Genomic DNA, 16,979 nt, shown 5'->3' with positions numbered 1-16,979 from the left:
GTAGCATGGATAGTCTCTAAGGGTGACTTTCTTTAGAGTCTAACACAGGATAAATCCTAAAGAACCACAATTAGTTAAAAGAACTACCTCAAAGGTGGCAGCTAAGTGATAGAGTGGATAGAGTACCTGCCTCAGACATTTACTAGCTGTGTGACCCTGGGCAAGTCACTTAATTCCAATTGCCTCACGCTCCCCCTCAAAAAAAAAAACTACCTAAAAAAAAGAAAACCTGACATTCTCTGACCCATTAATGACCTTCATCCCTGGTTCGATGAACAAAAGAACATTACTGAGGGGAAATATGGTACCATTTTTGTAACAACTTTATAAACAGCACAGATAAAACAGAAGCATTGATGGAGCATCGCATAATCACAGGCCCAGAACTGAGGAGGAGGAGAAGGAGGAGTTGTTGTGATGGCTACTTCAGCCCCTGAAGGTCCAGATCTGCTTGGGCTTTTCTAAATTCCCTAATAAAGGCAGATATCCATCCAAAGAGTTCTTGGGAGTCCTGGTCTGGCCGCTCCCCAAACTGCTCCTGTAAAAGGTAAAGACCTTTGAGGTTAAGCTTTGGAAAAGATTCCCAGGCATGATATTTAGCCTTTTGTATAAAGTGTTTTACATACTGTGCCTCACAGGTTGTCATGAACCTCAAATGAGAAAAGTGGGGTAAGTTTAATTCTCTCAAATTTATAATGAAGATCAGACAGGAGAAGGGAAATGTTCTAGGTCATAAGGAGTAAGTGGGAATGCCAGAATTGGAGGCAGCTCTCCTGACTCTTAATTTATAGCATGTGTGAGAAAAAAAGGAGGGGATGGAGAGAAGGAGGAAGAAGAAGGAGAGAAATGAGAGAGATAGAAATAGAGGTAAAGAAAAAAGACAGATGAGAAAGCACAATGGAGAGAGATGAGAGAGATAGAGGTAGAAAGAGATGTGTAAGAGAGAATGATATTGAGAGAGATGATAAAAATAGGGATAGAAATAGTGACAGCTAGAGTTAGAGGTGATAGAGATCGGAGAGGTAGAGAGAGATGAGAGAGAGATGAGAGACAGACAGAGAGAGAGAGAGAGAGACACAGAGAGAGAGAGGATAAAGCATGCCAGAGATAGAGATAGATGATAAAAATAGAGGTAGACATTTCCTTGAACTCTACAAGGAAATGGAACACAATTCAGGATTCCTCTGGAAACAAGTAAGGGCTGTCAGTTTCAGAAATGATATAGCAGTTCCATAAGAACCAAAGAACTAATGGGAATAGGGTGAGGTCAGGTGTCCTGAGAGACAGATTTCAGAAATCTCCAGGGAAGCATCAAAGGAATAAGACTAGCTCTCTCTGACTGTATTTCCCCCATCAGAGTGAGAACCTCCTGGATGGTGCCTAATATTTTAATAGGACAAAACACATAGTTCCCAGTGTTAGACAAAGATAAGAGATTAAACCCTCACCATGGCAAACATTTTATTAGGTTGTGGTTTTTTTAGCACCCCATACCTTAATTATACTAGTCTGTTTGGTTTTGTTTGTTTTAGATTTTTGTTAAATTATTTTAAAGAAAAATATTACCATATGCACTGATTTCAAGACACCGGGGACACTGGAAAGCAGCAGGCCATAGTGTCCGCATCTTTAGTTTGTTCTTCACTTTGTCCATATCCTTGTGGATTCCATGGAGCTCAAGGGAAATAGTGACCACATAGGAAGCTCTCTAGCTGTGCTGACTTAAGTGAAAGGAGGCACGGTTGGAGGTGGAGTGGGGTGCAGGAAGGGTATAGTCACATGCTTGAAACTCACATTGGCTCAAGGGGAACTGAAGTACCACAAAACTAAACTACTTTAAAAAAAATCGTTTGCCTTCTCTGTTTTCTGGAACTGAACATTTGTATACTGAAATTAAATCTTGAGCTGCATAAGCCCCACTCTCAGATGAATTTCTGATTCTAACTATACTTTACTTCTGACAACATCTATCTCTCCAATTCATTTACTTGCACTCCCAAGGCACGTTATTAGCTTTTAGTGTGCCATGCTCCTAACCTCCACCTGCTTTGGATCTTATCAACTATCTCTGTTCTGTTCCCTAAGAGAAACATGGTTCAGTAAGCACCTTGGATGCTGCTTAGCCATGGTGCTTGCCAGACCCCCAGCCAGGTCTCATCTAGAGTCAAGACCAAATCAAGTGTAACCTCCTATGTACAGCACTAAAACAAAACTTAACTGGTGTAATCCGCATTGGTCCATTCAAATAGCCTGGCAAACAATTATTTATGCAAGGCAGGATAAAAATCCCTCACTTGGACATTGATCGAATGGCCCACAAATTAGCCTGTGCTTTTTGCTTTTGTCCAGTGCCTTAAAGCTCTGCAAACTCAGCCTAGCAGCCTGGAATGCTGTTAAGGACCAGTTAACCAACTCTGATATCCTAACGATGCATTGTATATTTCATATATTCTTTTTAAAAAAAGTAAAACTAACTACCCTATCAGATACACACACACACACACAATTCTTTTTCTTATATACAATCTCTGACAAGCATGGTCATTTATCCTCCATATAAAAAACAAACCTTCATTAGATCTGCTAGTCTTTCAAGTTATCTCTCTATATTACTCCTCTCTTTCCCTACTAAACTCCTTGAAAAAACTGCCTGTACTAGTTACCTCCACTTAATACACATTATAGTCACTTCTTCAACCCTTGTTATCTAACTTTCAGCTCCACCACTCTAGTGAAACTACTTTCTCCAAAGTGACCAGTGATCTCTTAATTGCTCAATCCAATGGCTTTTGCTAGATTTTCATCCCTCTCGACTTTTTCTCAACATTTAAAAATGTCAGCCACCCTATCTTCCAGGAAAGTATATCATCCCTTGCTAGCTGAATACTCCTTCCCCATATCTTTTGTTGAATCATCCAAGCCTCCGTCCAAGACTACCTTCTCCTCTCATGTTTCTCCACATTCTCTCTTGTTAGCCAACAAAGATCCAATACCTAGGTCCAATTATCATCTCTATGCAGATCCCCAGCTCCAGTCAAGATTTGGCCTGACTGCCATCTTCCAAAGAGGGTTTTTCCTGATTCTCACCAGTTGTTAGTGTTCTCACTAAATTAAATTAAGGTGGATATATTTTCTTTCTACTTATCTGCATATGTCTTGTATCCCTCTCTCTCCTCCCCACCACTGTCCCAGAGAGAATCTTTGAGGACAAAGAGGTTTGATTTTGTATTTGTAGCACAAGTGTTTAGAATTGTAGAGAAAAGAGAAAGAAGGGGAAACAGACAACAGAGAAAAACAGATGGATAGACAGGCAGACACAGAGATGGAGAAGGGGGCAAGACAGATCGGCATACTGTATAGAAATCTGGCCTTGGAGTGAAAAATCTCTGACATATACTAAGACTAAATCAAGTGTAACCTCATACGATTGGGAGTAAAACAAAACTTAGCTAGTATAATCAACATTTCTAGGCAAATTATTTAACCTCCCCCTTAATCAACTCTCTATGACAATAAGATTATAAATTGCAGACTCTGTGCTAATCTACATGGGAAGAGGGAGTTTCTTCTCTGGGAGTTCCCTATGCCAACATTATCACAAATCACTGCCCTGGCACTTAGTAGGCTCTTAATGTGAATCTAGATTGAATTGGGTTCTGCCTCACATTTGCTTAGAAATTATAACTGTTATAACTCAGAGTATATAACTCTGAGAAGTTACCTCATCTAATCTTCTGCTTTAAGAAAGGATCCCATCTAGAACCTACCTGACAAACAATATCATAGCCTTTGCCTAAAACCTCATGCTGGGGTACCCATTATCTCCCAGTATAGTTCATTGCATCTTCTGGTTGTCCAGAAGTGTTCTCTTTATATGTAGTTTCTATATCATATCACACTTCTAAGTCACTGCTACTAGTTCTACCCTCTGAGATCGAGCTGAACAAGTCTATTCCCTCTGTCAATGCCTAAAAGAATTGCCATATTTAGTCTTTGTCATTAATACCAGAATACTTGTTTGCAAATGTAGGCAGTTTGTGGTAGACTTGGGTGGTAGGGGAAGTCAGGATCTGCTGGGGACTAAGAAACCTGATTAAGAGACCCTAAGGCTTTGCAAATACAGTAAAGTCCCATTATAACACACTCCATTATTGTGTGGCTTTGGCTCTGCCATATGTCAAATCATGTCCCCTGACATACCTCCATAGGATGAGAGCCACTAACAGTATGATTAGTTTAAATGGACCTAACCTCCAATTTTAGACATTAAAAAAAAAGTATCACTTTACTGTTATAAAGAAAGTTCCATGAGTAGAGAGAACTGATGCTTACTTGTTCCAACTTTTCATTATCAGGGACCAAGAAGCAATAGAAACTTAATCTGACTTGCTAATATGTAGCAGAAGAAACGAATAACAGTGAGACTTACAAGTGGACTTTCTAAGAAGGGAATAAAAAGGCAATGTTACAAAAAGGGATTTCACTGGAGGTGAAATTCACTGATCCTCAGAGTAGGTTCCTGTGGGACTTTGTAAGATCTTTACTGGGGTGAGGAAAAGAGGAGAAAGTAGGGAAAGGACAAGGTTCTTCATAGATTCACAACACTTTGGCTTCACCTCATTGCCTCATCTCCAAGTCTCTTGTATGTACTAACTAAAAGGGCTTTGTCCACAGGAATAATTAATATGCCTATAGCAAATTTTATTCATATTCCATTTATGAAAGCAGTAACTTAGACATAGGGCATTTCTTCAAGATTAATGGCTCAGTGGGGTCATTAGTAGTGCAAAGTCCCTTCCAGGGGCTACCTGCTCCATCAAACTGATTATTAGCCCCTAGTTTCAAATACTAAATATTCCCTACATTCAAAGTATGTCATTAGTTGCCTATCGTGAGAATGCAATGACAATATTTGCCTTCCTACCCAGAACACAATTTTGTTGTTTTTTTCTCTCAAATTTACCAATGATCTTTTATTTCCATGAAAAGTAAAGCATTATCTAGATTATAACATATAAGGGGAAGATCAGGAAAATGAGTTACTGTATCAATACATATATACAGGGTTTCCCAAAAGTCTTAAAGTATCTTTAAGTTTTAATAATTTCAGAAGTAAAAATGCTACAAACTTACAATAAACAACATTTAAAAGTTAATTACTTAGAATTTTTAAAATACATTTTGTAGATTTTCATAATTTGGAAAATTTTTCATTAACTCAGAACATAATTTTTCAAGGCAAAAAAAAAGAAGGTTTTAAAATTGGAAGAAGATATTGATTTATACTAAAAATGGTCACAGCTAAATAAGCTAGTAGTATTTGCCTTATAGACTTGTAGAATATGCACACATTAACATTATTCTCAGAGAACAAATCTTGAATCATTTATTCAACTCTAGTAGCAATTGGAGGTGGTAGAGTTTAATGGGAAACTAGAAATCAAACTAGTTGGCCTCTGTGTCCTGCTATGCTAGGGATAGTATACGTGGGTACACACACACACACACACACACACACACACACACACACACACATTTTAAAGATATGGAAACTAAAATTTCACAAGATTACACGTCATTTTTTCTTCCCCAGGTCTTAATTTCCTCTTGGAAAAAAGAGTAGTTTGGCCTAGATTGTTTTTAGGGAGTGTTCTAGGTCAGATATCCTAAGAGTCTCAGAACATATAGTTAAGATATTTAAACTGGTGAGATAAGTAGGTTTTTAAGTTTATACATAATATTAGAAGACTTCCGTACTTCATTACAACATTACTATTTTTTAGTTAAACATTAAATGCTCTTTTAATCACTGATTTTGCTCATCTGGGGTCAACATGGGTCATCCCAACTTCTTCAGACTTTGAATTCATTTTAGTTGCATCATAAAAAGATACAGATTCTCAGAAGTAACCATGTTTAAGTTTTTGAATTAATATAAAAAGATGTAAAAGGATGTGGTATTTCTTTTTCTATACATAGCCTTTTAAATCCATTTGTTTAAAATAATACCTCATGAGAAAGTCAAAATGCTAACTGAAAGCATTTCATTTCTCATACACTAAAAAAAAAAAGAATAAGATCTGGAATTTGTCATCTATGCTAAAATTCTTTCATTCTATTCATATTTTAGATAGAAACTCTAATATCACATTGAACATTTTATAATTTTTTAATGTAAGATATATCTGAATTATTTTTAATAAACCATTTACCAGAATGTCACCATAGAGTTTCTTCATTTCATCACATCTTTTTGACAGCTGACAAAGGTCCCCTTCATACTTCTGAATTAGATCCTGTAATAAAAGTGCAATCTTGACTTGAGATAGGTTTATGGCATGACCGCAATACCCGACGATAAGCTTATAATTAAGCAATAACATTAATAGACAGTGAGCTTGAACTCCAACAATATTCAAAGATTGGAAAGGATTTGAGTATTGCCTGATAGAGGGATTTTCCATTTAATAAAGGTGTTTGGAATGATATTTCATCTAAGTAAGTACTTGTGGGTACATTTCTGTTCTCCATCCCATTTTCTGCCATCCCTAGGTTTAGTTCTCAAAATAACCACAATAAAGCTCAGCTTTTTCCTGCTAATACATTTTTCATCTTTAGGACAAACACCAAAAAAAAAAAAAAAAAATCCTGTAAACTCTTGGGTGGCATAGTAATTATTCCCAGCATGCAACTAGGCAACTTTTATCCAAAAGGTTCTAACAGCAGAACTGGATTAGAAAGAACAGAGCAATGCCAGATTTTCACTTCTGAACCCAGTCTTAGATTCCTATGCTTTTCTTTTCTTCCAATCTGTATACAGTACAAGAAAAATGCCTTAAGAATCAGAAAAAATCTGGGCCACACTTTCCTGCTGGTTTTTCATACTTAAATCTTTCCTTCTCTAGGTCTTAGTTTCCTCCTCTGTGTTTTACTACTAGATCTGTTAGTATCTTGGTTCAAGGCATGTAGAACCAGAAGGTAACTGTGAGTATGTCTCTCTCATTCCAAAGATGAGGAAACTAAGTTGTATGATCTTAGACAAGTTATTTTTCTTTCTCTGAACGTCAGCCTTCACATCTATAAAAGGAGAGGATTGGACTCGGTCATTAAGAGGCTTAAGTTCTATTTGCTGTGATCTTATGAATAAGAAGCATTTTGTTTTTCTTGTTAAAAAGATATGCTCATAGCAGAGAATAATTTTTAATAGAAATTTATTCTAACCAGTCAAATAATAAATTCACTAAATAATACATGCTGCTGAAAAATAAATTAGTGTTTTGCAGTCAGTACGACTGTTCGACAGAGAAATAATTCATTTAAAAATTACCGTAAGATCTTGGTGAAACTGGTTCTCCTGCTCTGAAGGTCGGAGAGTCTTGGGTTTGAGGATCTTCTTGTACTGAATAATTTTTTCTAATTCTTTCCTTAAAACTAATGTCAAAATGAAAATTATCCAAGTACATGGGTGGAAATATAAGCATAACAAATCAATCCTACTTATTAATATCTATATTGGTGACTGATATGACCTAAGCCATATAGCATAGCCCAGTATAGGAAAGACCTTCATAAGGAAAGAATTTTAAATTCTATGATATTAAACTCTCCTTTCCTACAAGGGGGCTCCACAAAGCACCACCTGTACATCTTCAGAGAGCACATTGCAGAACTCAGTATAGGAAAATGGACAGAATTTACCAAGGTTCTTTTGCAAGCTGTTGTTGTGTCTCTTGTGAACCTGGGGACATGTGGTTACTGGAAGAAATGGACTTCACTTAATGGACTTCACTTTAACAGGCCCACACTTTTAAAAGAGATAAGGTAGTATCAATGTGATGCTATTTTTTGGGACTGGATTATGATGAGAAGGTACACCTAGTTGTCCAAAATGTTGATTAACGGAAATTTCCCTTTCCTCAGATACACCGAGTAATCATTTAATGTACTTTGAATGATCTCGTTTCAGAGTTATCATATACACCATGGATACATTGTTCATTTTCAAAGAGTTAAAAATGCAACAAAATAATTTAAAACCATATTTGACACAATTTCAGTTTTCTTCAATTTTGCAGTACTTTTGGGTCATTTATATCAAGTACCTATGATTTCATTGGTATAGCATTAGTAGATGCAATCCATCAAGAATTTGGGAGATGTCTAAAAATTCCCTAAGGCTCAAGGAAGTCGCGGGCCATCAGAGACACACATCTAATAAGTGTCAGAGGTAAAATTTGAACTCAGACCTTTCTGACTCTGAGTCCAACATTTTATCCACTATTCCCCTCCATCTTCACTAAGAACATCAATTCAAATTTCACCTATCAGTTAACGAGACTGTTTAGGTTGAAGTAAGGACTAATTAACATGTTTTTAGTCAGCTAAGTAGAACAATATGCCAAAGGAAGACCTGAAGTCAGGAAGACCTCAGTTCAAATCCAGCTTCAGATACTTATTAGATGAGGGACTCTAGACAAGTCACTTACGCTCTCTCAGACTCTGTTTCCTCTTCTGTAAAATGAGGATAATAACAGCATAAACCTCATGAGGCTGTTGTGAGAATCAAAGGAGATAATACATGTAAAGTGCTTTGTAAAACTTAAAGTGTTGTTAAAATGTTAGATTTTTGTTTTTGCCATGCTCCAATTAAGGTCTTATTGGCAATAAAAATTTCAATGACAAGTATGATGTTTGAGAAGCATTTGGGACTTGCAGAATATATAATAACACAAAACTCCCCATGTGTAGAGATCTCTGGCATCACTGGCTTCTCCAGACAAATTTATAGGTAACAGCATAATCATGTCGCAAAGCAACCTGGGCTGATTTCCACCAGGCAATTTATAGAGGGCTGCAGCCCTCCCTTTTTTCCCCTCTTTATCTCATTCTTGAAAACTGGGGGGGAGGAATATATATATCACTCTCCAGGTCACTGGAAAAATCCCCTGCTGCCCCCAGAACTAGTTCTATTCTATTTGCAGCCCCTAATGGTCACAATTTTTAAAATCTTCCCTTTCCTTATGAATATATTCACTGCATTTACTTTCCTTATGAATAGCTTGGAAGATCTGTCTTTCTAATAAAATCAAAAGAAATTCATGATATCCCTCATTCTAGAACAAGGATGCAACTAGAGTTTAAACTTTTTAAGAGGAAAAGAGAGGGACAGGAGAATAATATGATATGTACATGAAGAGAGCCTGTCTGGGGCTCTGCAACCATTTTTTTTCCAGAATGAGACAGTGATGGTGAGACTGAATCTCTGGGCCAGAATAGACTTATAAGTAAAGTGGTAAAGCAAAAGAGACTGAGGTCATAACTAGAGCAGAGTAACCAGCAGACAGGATCAGCTGTAAGAGGAATCGGTATCCAAATTTAGATTGAGGGTGGCTGCCCTTACGGAGACGGCAGAGATGAACCATCATGCCTCAGGTCCTGAGTTCCTCAAAAGATTAGATACTGGCCATACAGGATGCTATGACTGGTTAGATACACACACACACACACACACACACACGAGACACATATTAATACCAACGATAAAAAAAGTTTGTTAGCTTTTGGTAAAAGGAACTGATGCAGATATCTGTATCTAAACTATATCCTGGATCTCTGCAGTTGGAGTGGGCCCATTGACTAGATAAGTCTGAGACTATGAGCCATGCAAGTCGAATTCCATAAATCTATCCATAAATACCATATATTTACATACATACATATGTATATATATGTGTGTGTGTATATGTATGTATACATGTGTGTATGTATGTGTGTATCTTGATCTCTTTCAGAAACTAGGTACCAGACTTGGCGGTCTCATATTCACCTGACAGTTTATACATTTCACCCAATACTGGAGGGTATTCTGGAGAAACATTAAGTTCCTGATGGTTATCAAAGAGAGAAAGTCTGCTATTCCTTCACTCTGCCCTTTCTGGACAACAGTGTTCATTTCATTAGCCTAAGAGAGTATCTATTTGGATAGATTTATCCATTTAGATTGTTATGGCTCATGGCTCCACTCACTGGGAAACTCAGACCTTCTTCTCTGATGCATTTCAATTTACCCCCAATCACATGACCATGGCATAATAGAATTGACTACATAAACATGACTTGACTGCATATAGTATTTCATCATTTCATCCAGAGAAGTAAAAGGAATAAAACAAACTATTTTAGGACATCTACCACAAGGGCAGATGCTGCAATTTCTCCCACATACAAATCACCTTTAATAAATCTAGAGGCATGCCCCAAACCCAAAGAATCCAAGATGCAGTCCAGGTACTTAGACTCAGATCTGCCTATCAGCTCTACCCAGGAGCCAACAGAAGTCCCAAATGCAAGAATTAGTCAGTCTTCCCAAGCTGCTTTACCACTTGTAGCCTCCAGTAGTTTGATGTCTAGTCAGTTAGTTGCAGGACTCAAGATCTGAATTATCTAGCTAGTCTCTATCTCTTCTCAAGAGCAACTGCCAGCAATCTGGATTAAGATGTTGATGCCCTTTCCAACAGATTTTATGATTTCCCAATTTTATGAGTTGCTTCAACCATGCTTCCTGCCCTATCATGGCCCTATCACCCTATCTCATGGTTCTATTCTTACCAAAAGGAGCCATCATGGTCTTATCCCAGAAAAACACCTGTAGGGCTAAGTGTGCTGGCTGGCACATGCCTTTAAACCCTGGCAGTGGGGGAAGCTGAGGCTGATATATTGGTTGAGCTTGGGAGTTCTGAACTACAGTAAGACTAAAGTCAATTAGGTATCCACAAGAATCCAGCACCAATATGGTGCACTTTTAGGAGAAAGGGGACCACCAGGCTACTTAAAGAAGGGCAAACAAGATGATCCACGTCAGAAAATGACAAAGCTTCCATGATGATCACCAGTGGGGCTAGATCAATTAGTGGCTGCTGCATGTTAGCCTGGTTGAGATAGGGAAACAATTTCAAAACAAAACAAAACTATTGAGCAAAAAGCAATTTCGCTATTTTGTCTTCTTTGGTTTCTCTAATTTGCATGTGTATATGTATCTCCCTAAAATACCAATCCCCTCATACCCACTTCCTACCTTTGGCTCCTTTGGTAGCATCTTTGGAAGTATCATATCCCAGGCCATATTGAAACCTGGGACTCTCCTTTTCTCCAGTGCAATGAGTGAATGAATGAATGGGTGGGTGGGTGAATAGATGAGAACAAAGCATTTATATAGTACCTACTATGTGCCAGACACTATACTAAGGACTTTACAAACATTATGTCATTTGATCCTCACAACACCACTGTAAGATAGGTGCTGTTATTATCCCCATTTTACAGTTGAGAAAACTGAGGAAACAGAGGCTAAGTGATTTGCCCAAGGTCTCACCTAGCCAGTAAGTGTCTGAGGCCAGATTTGAACTGAGGTTTTCCTGATTCTAGGTTTATCAGTCTATTCACCGCAAAGGGATAACTGATTAAGGGAGAAGGGATTAAATCGATGTCCTTTGAATTAGCACACTTAATGCTCTTCAAAGAATTTTCAAATAAAATTTTTTGGTCTTTACAGAGCAGGTGTGATTGTACCCATTTTGCAGGTGAAGAAACTGGGAAGCTGAAAAAAGGTTTTAGAGCAACAAGAAGTCAACTCTCTTGGCTGCTAGTGCTTCAGCCTTATCTAAACAGAAGGTTGGAGGTCTTGGAGGGAGGAACCACAGCATTTATGCCATCTATAGTGAATTTCCAATTACATCATTTCTAAATAGTGAGCATCCTCTTTAAAACGTATTTCTAAAGTCCCCCCATCATCATGGCAACACCCTAAAAAAAAACCCCACAATACTTTGAACCCTCCAATTCTCCTTAAAACTCCAGGCTGAGACAACCAAACAAACAAACAAAAACCCTTCCAAAGGAGTGCCCAGAGTAAGTACAAAAAGGCACATGTGATTTTAGGTGTATTTACATACCATCCACTTCAGCCTTGAGTCCTTTGATAGACACTAAAAAGCAATAGAAACAAGCATTAATAAGATACATGTATGTTGAAGCCCTTTTCCAGTGTGGAATGGGAATTTCTGATCCTCTTACCTCCAGGAGCAGCTTCAAATTCCGTCAATTCCTGAGGAAACTTGACCAAATGGGGCTGGTGTAAGAGGATCTGTTCCACAAGGGCGTGAACCAGGGTAAACTTCTTCTCCTTGCCTCGAAGCAGGGACAACTACACAGAGTATCATAGCAAGTGACAGACAGAAGAATTCAATGATTGTTTTTTAATTGGGACAAGCAGGAAGCTGATAGTTCCTGGATTCCTCTAACAGTAAGTAAAAACTCAACAGGAATCTGATCCTTCATGATAACTAGGCTCCATATGATCCTGATAAAATTAATTTTTACTGCAGAATCCACCTTCCTAACATCCTCCAACCTTCCTACATTCTCTCTTTGAAGTTTCCCAAACAAGGATAGAGCCTTAAAGGGTGGCACCAGATTGGGATTTTACTCACATCAAAAAAGAATGCTATGGGGCATCCTCCTCTCCTGCCCATTTAAAATGGTGCATTTCAGTATCGTGCGGTATTCGTGCAGATAGCAAGTTCTTAATAGAATCTGGGAAGATATTCTTTGGCAGAAAATAATTTCGTAGACATTTTTCATTATGATAGATGGGGTATTACAGCTGTTATAAAAAAAAAACTTCAAACTATGTCACCCAATTGTCACCAGTGTTATAAATCACTCACTCATATATTAAAGTCTGTAGAAAGCAGTGAGGGAAAAATTCTGGCATCTCCTATTTACAGACCAGGTATAATTTGATAATATTCTTAAGGGTTCAAGGTAGCTTAGAGAATTTGTATTCAGTGCTTAGACTGGGATCAGGAGATCACATTCCATTACTGCTGAGATGAGAAGGAAAACTCTGCTTAGTGGTAACATTTTCTGCCAGTAAATCCTGAGGAGACAGGTAAAGAGGCTGCCTCTCAAAAGATGGGATGGTAACACAACTGAGGTGCCATTTATAAGGTAAGTGAGTTAAGGGACTGGTTAAGAACTAAATAAATTACGTATTTGAAAGACAACTCCAAGGCCTGAATGTAACTAGCTTTATATATGTGTGCACACATACAATACACACAGAAATGGCCCTGCCTGTAGTTGGACGAGGTGATTGTTTGATATTAAAAAGTGTGTTAATCCCTCCCCTTTATTTCCCAAGCCTTAGGTCTCTACAAAGCTAATATCTTGGGCATCAAACTACAAAGAAAGCTTCAGAGTCAGTGACTTATCTTAGTTTGACCTACTAATGAATAAGTAAAAACAGTAGGCTCTCTTGTCTGCCTTAACTGTGAAGATGGACAACTCAAGGAAACCTCCTCTCTCAAGGATGGAAACAATACAACTCTGACAGGAGGTGGTGGTTTAAGGCCCACATTCTAGGCAGGGCACACAAACTTTCACAGGGAAATGAGGCAGTAGGAATGGGAGAACAGGGCAGAGACAGGGAAAAAATAACCAGGAGTAAAGAGACTTTGCAAAGTACAACATCCTCATACGCAGGCGTTGTTTCTCACTCTTCATTTTGTTGCTTATAGAATGCAGCTAGGTGGTACAGTGTACAAGTGCGCTATACTTGTACTCAAGAAGACCTGACTTCAAATCCTGCCCAGGATTTGTGTGACCCTAGACAAGTCTTTTCACGTCTCCAAGCCTCAGGTATATCATCTATAATATAAGAATAATAATAACATCTACCTCCCAGGACTTTTGTGAGGATTCAATGAGATAAAATATGTACAACACTTTAAAACGCCATATAAATGTTAGTTATAGCACCTAACCTAGCACCAGGGCCCCTGGTAGTACTTGATTTACTGCTGGTGTTGTTAATGATTATAAAATGATGGCAATTAACCCACTGTGTGGGAGGGGGTTTTGAATGATTCCCCAAGATTCTTTTTGACTAGCTATTTTAAATCAGTAAATATTAGTCCCCTTCCATCACAGAGGCAACATTTTACTCTTGGGTGCCAGCAGCAAAAAAGATAAGGGCAGGAAGCTCTTTAAAATAATAATGGATTCTAGGAGATCTACATCAATTTCCTGTCACAGAGGGTAAAATCTTAACTTACTTTAGAAAGAGAAGATAATCGAAATCCTCCGGCTTTCTCTTTGCCAGCCTTCTCATTTAAGTAGTTACCGATGGCTAAGAGATATTCTAATATAGCCACAAACATCTGACTGGCTTTCAGTTGTTGGCATGCTTGGATTTTCTGGTTTAATAGCTGGAACAAAGAAATTTTGGTTAAGTTCTGCCATACGCTGTGAATAAAAATGAAGTCTTTTAGTCAAGAAGAAATGTCCCCCAGGTGAAGTCAACAAAGTAGATTTTAAAACATCAACCCCTCACTAAATTCTCAGGGAAGTTGCTCGAAAATATTGTAGACCCTGAAAACAATCATATGTCTTTAGAACTCAGTATGCCTTAAGACATAGAGAGCAATAAATAAGATCTAATTTTATTAGCACACCTGCATGATGAATCATTGCTTAGCTCCCCTCTTACATCACTATGTGGTCATTGCTGGTCTGAAGGTCAGACTTACTGAGGGGTAGCAGAGGAAGGTATGTGCACTGAAGGCAAGAAAGCTGGGTTTTTTCTCCCTTAAGTAACAACCACAGAATTGGACCCAGTCAGTCCCTTAAATGCAATCAAAGATTTCCCCATTGACTTCTGTATCAAAGGATTTTAGATCCTGAGCAAGAATGAGTAATGAGGTGATGTAGTAGATAGAGAGGGCTGGGCTTGTAAAGAACTTGGCACAGTCCTTGATATGTAGTAAGTGCTTTAAAGATGTTTTTCCCCTCACCTTTCCTTAGATCCATCTAGTCTAACCACCTCATTTTATGAGTATATGTAAGGTGAATTTTAGTGTAAGTAAATTGGATTTTAGTGTGTAAAGTGAATTTTTGTTGTTATTCCTTAAAGTTCAGTTTCTCAGGATCCATAGCCATAACAATCTCCTGTTCCCAGAAATGAGTTCTAGATATGAGTTCTCACAGTTATGGTTCAAAACATCTCCACTACACTTGTGCATTATATAATGATAAATAATATGAACATCTACTGCAGCTACGCAGTGAGATACAGAAATAATGAGGTTATTGCTGGCAATATGCCTTCTTTGTCTGGTGGCCTATAAAGCAGGTGGTCACTAGATGGTGAATGGGGAACCCTTAGGGTGGGATACACAAATGCTTCGTGTGTCTCAACCGGTCCCCATTGAGGCTTGGTGGGGAGGAGAGTTTGAGGCGGGGAACCTTAGGGTTGAGTGCATAAGCTGGAATGCTGTGCGTGCCTTGATCAACCCCCATAAAGGCTTGAGGGGAATTTGTATTTGCCTCAACTGGCCCCCATTGAGGCTTGAGGGAATTTAGGAAATGCTCAAGATACGCCTGTCTGGATTGATCCTATAGAGGCATAGGGTTAGTTGCCCCTGCGCTTCTCGCAGATCCCTGCAAGAAGGGTGATTAGGGAGTACTGTAAGAGTTTGTGCTCTCATAAGCAATCTCTTCTGAGAAAACTAGACTAGAATAAAGTAAAATTATTACCCCCTTCTTAGTGTCTTTCCTGTCTGATCAAATCAAGAGTGAACCTGTGCTAACTGCCCTGAAATGGGCTGTTGTTTATCTGTCTTACAATGAGGAAATTCAGGTCTGAGGGTTTAATGAAATGGCTTGTCCAAGGTCACAGTGTCAGAGGGGGGATTTGAACGCAGGTTCTGTGATCCAGAGCTGGCGTTCTTTGTGGGATCACAGTGATACCCGTTGAAAGGTAACCAGTGCAGTGATAGATCTCTGATAGGTAGGGAGAGTACACCATCATGCCAAAAAGCATTTTCTTGGTGTGCTTGGTTGGGGAGGATAAATGCCAGCGGCAGAAGGCTTTGTTTGCCCTGGGGTATTTAAAACCTGGTAGCAGATAGCTTGGCCACAGTATTTCAAATCTATCCCATCTCTAAGTTGGTTTCATACTTCTAAGGATTCCCTTGGCTATAAAAGCTATAAGCTGGAGATCAAAACCCTTTTTCACATAGCCTCTGAATAATGCAACAAAATGACATCTGGAAGATAGGGATGGATCATTACAGTATGAACTGGTAATATTAAGGTTGAGGAATCTTTTCCATGGAAGAGGCTCATTTCCTTTACAAGGCTTAAGATTTGAATGGGCTCAGGCTGGTGCTTTAATAAGACCTAATTGATGTATTTCAATTACAAAGGAACCAAAGAAAGACCTTCTACTTACAGGCTGAAGATCTTTCACGTACCCTGGAAGTTCTCTTATCATAAGCAAGAGCTCCAACCTTTGGTCTAAATGAGGGATTTTACACATCTGCAGAGAAGATGATTAAAACGAAATCAGCCAAATAAAGAGAAAAATACAGCAGCAAGCACAGATTACTTTTAAGTAAATTGTGAATTATTCTGGGACAAAGAGACAGAGCCACTCACTCTTCAAGGAAAGGGAGCAGCAAATAGGGAGGGAAAAGGAATATAAGGAACAAAATGCCTGTCCCCAAAACCCAATATTCTTTTAAGCCCCCATACTCTCTATCGTGGAAACTTACCAATATTCAAAAAAATCGCAGGACCTCAGAATTGGAAGGAACTTCAAAAACCATCCAGTGCAACCATATCTGAGCATATTCTATGCAGCATTCTTGCAAAGTAGTCATCCTATTTAGTATAACTAGTGATGGGGAACAGATTGCCTTTAAAAGCTGTCAGTTCTACCTTTAGATAGCTCTAATTGTTAGGAAATTTTTCTTTACAGTAAGCCAAAACCTGCTTTTCTGCAACTTCCGTCCAAAAGTGCTCTAGCACTGGGTCTGGAGCCAAGAAGACCCAGTTTCCAATCTGACCTCAGACACTTACAATTATGTGACCCTGGGCATGTCACTTAACTTCTGTCTCCCTCAGTTTCTTCAACTGTA

At 38.5% G+C, this 16,979-nt stretch overlaps 1 protein-coding gene across 1 annotated transcript in view; it reads right to left on the bottom strand.

The window, feature by feature from the left end:
* Window positions 1–300: 300 nt before the first annotated feature.
* The window catches only part of LOC140519948 (disheveled-associated activator of morphogenesis 1-A-like), an 85,695-nt gene continuing 69,016 nt past the window's right edge, over window positions 301–16,979 (bottom strand). Inside the window, exons 10-16 of the mRNA XM_072633497.1 lie at window positions 16,292–16,378; window positions 14,115–14,267; window positions 12,073–12,202; window positions 11,952–11,984; window positions 7,328–7,431; window positions 6,213–6,296; window positions 301–538 (exon numbers count right to left, since the gene is read on the bottom strand). Of these exons, the coding sequence (XP_072489598.1) occupies window positions 422–538; window positions 6,213–6,296; window positions 7,328–7,431; window positions 11,952–11,984; window positions 12,073–12,202; window positions 14,115–14,267; window positions 16,292–16,378 (708 nt within the window). The 3' untranslated portion in view covers window positions 301–421. The remainder of the gene's footprint in view (window positions 539–6,212; window positions 6,297–7,327; window positions 7,432–11,951; window positions 11,985–12,072; window positions 12,203–14,114; window positions 14,268–16,291; window positions 16,379–16,979) is intronic.

The sequence above is a fragment of the Notamacropus eugenii genome, chromosome 1 (assembly GCF_028372415.1).
Source record: "Notamacropus eugenii isolate mMacEug1 chromosome 1, mMacEug1.pri_v2, whole genome shotgun sequence".
In the NCBI taxonomy this organism is placed as follows: domain Eukaryota; kingdom Metazoa; phylum Chordata; class Mammalia; order Diprotodontia; family Macropodidae; genus Notamacropus; species Notamacropus eugenii.
This window is presented reverse-complemented; position numbering and strand designations above follow the sequence as displayed.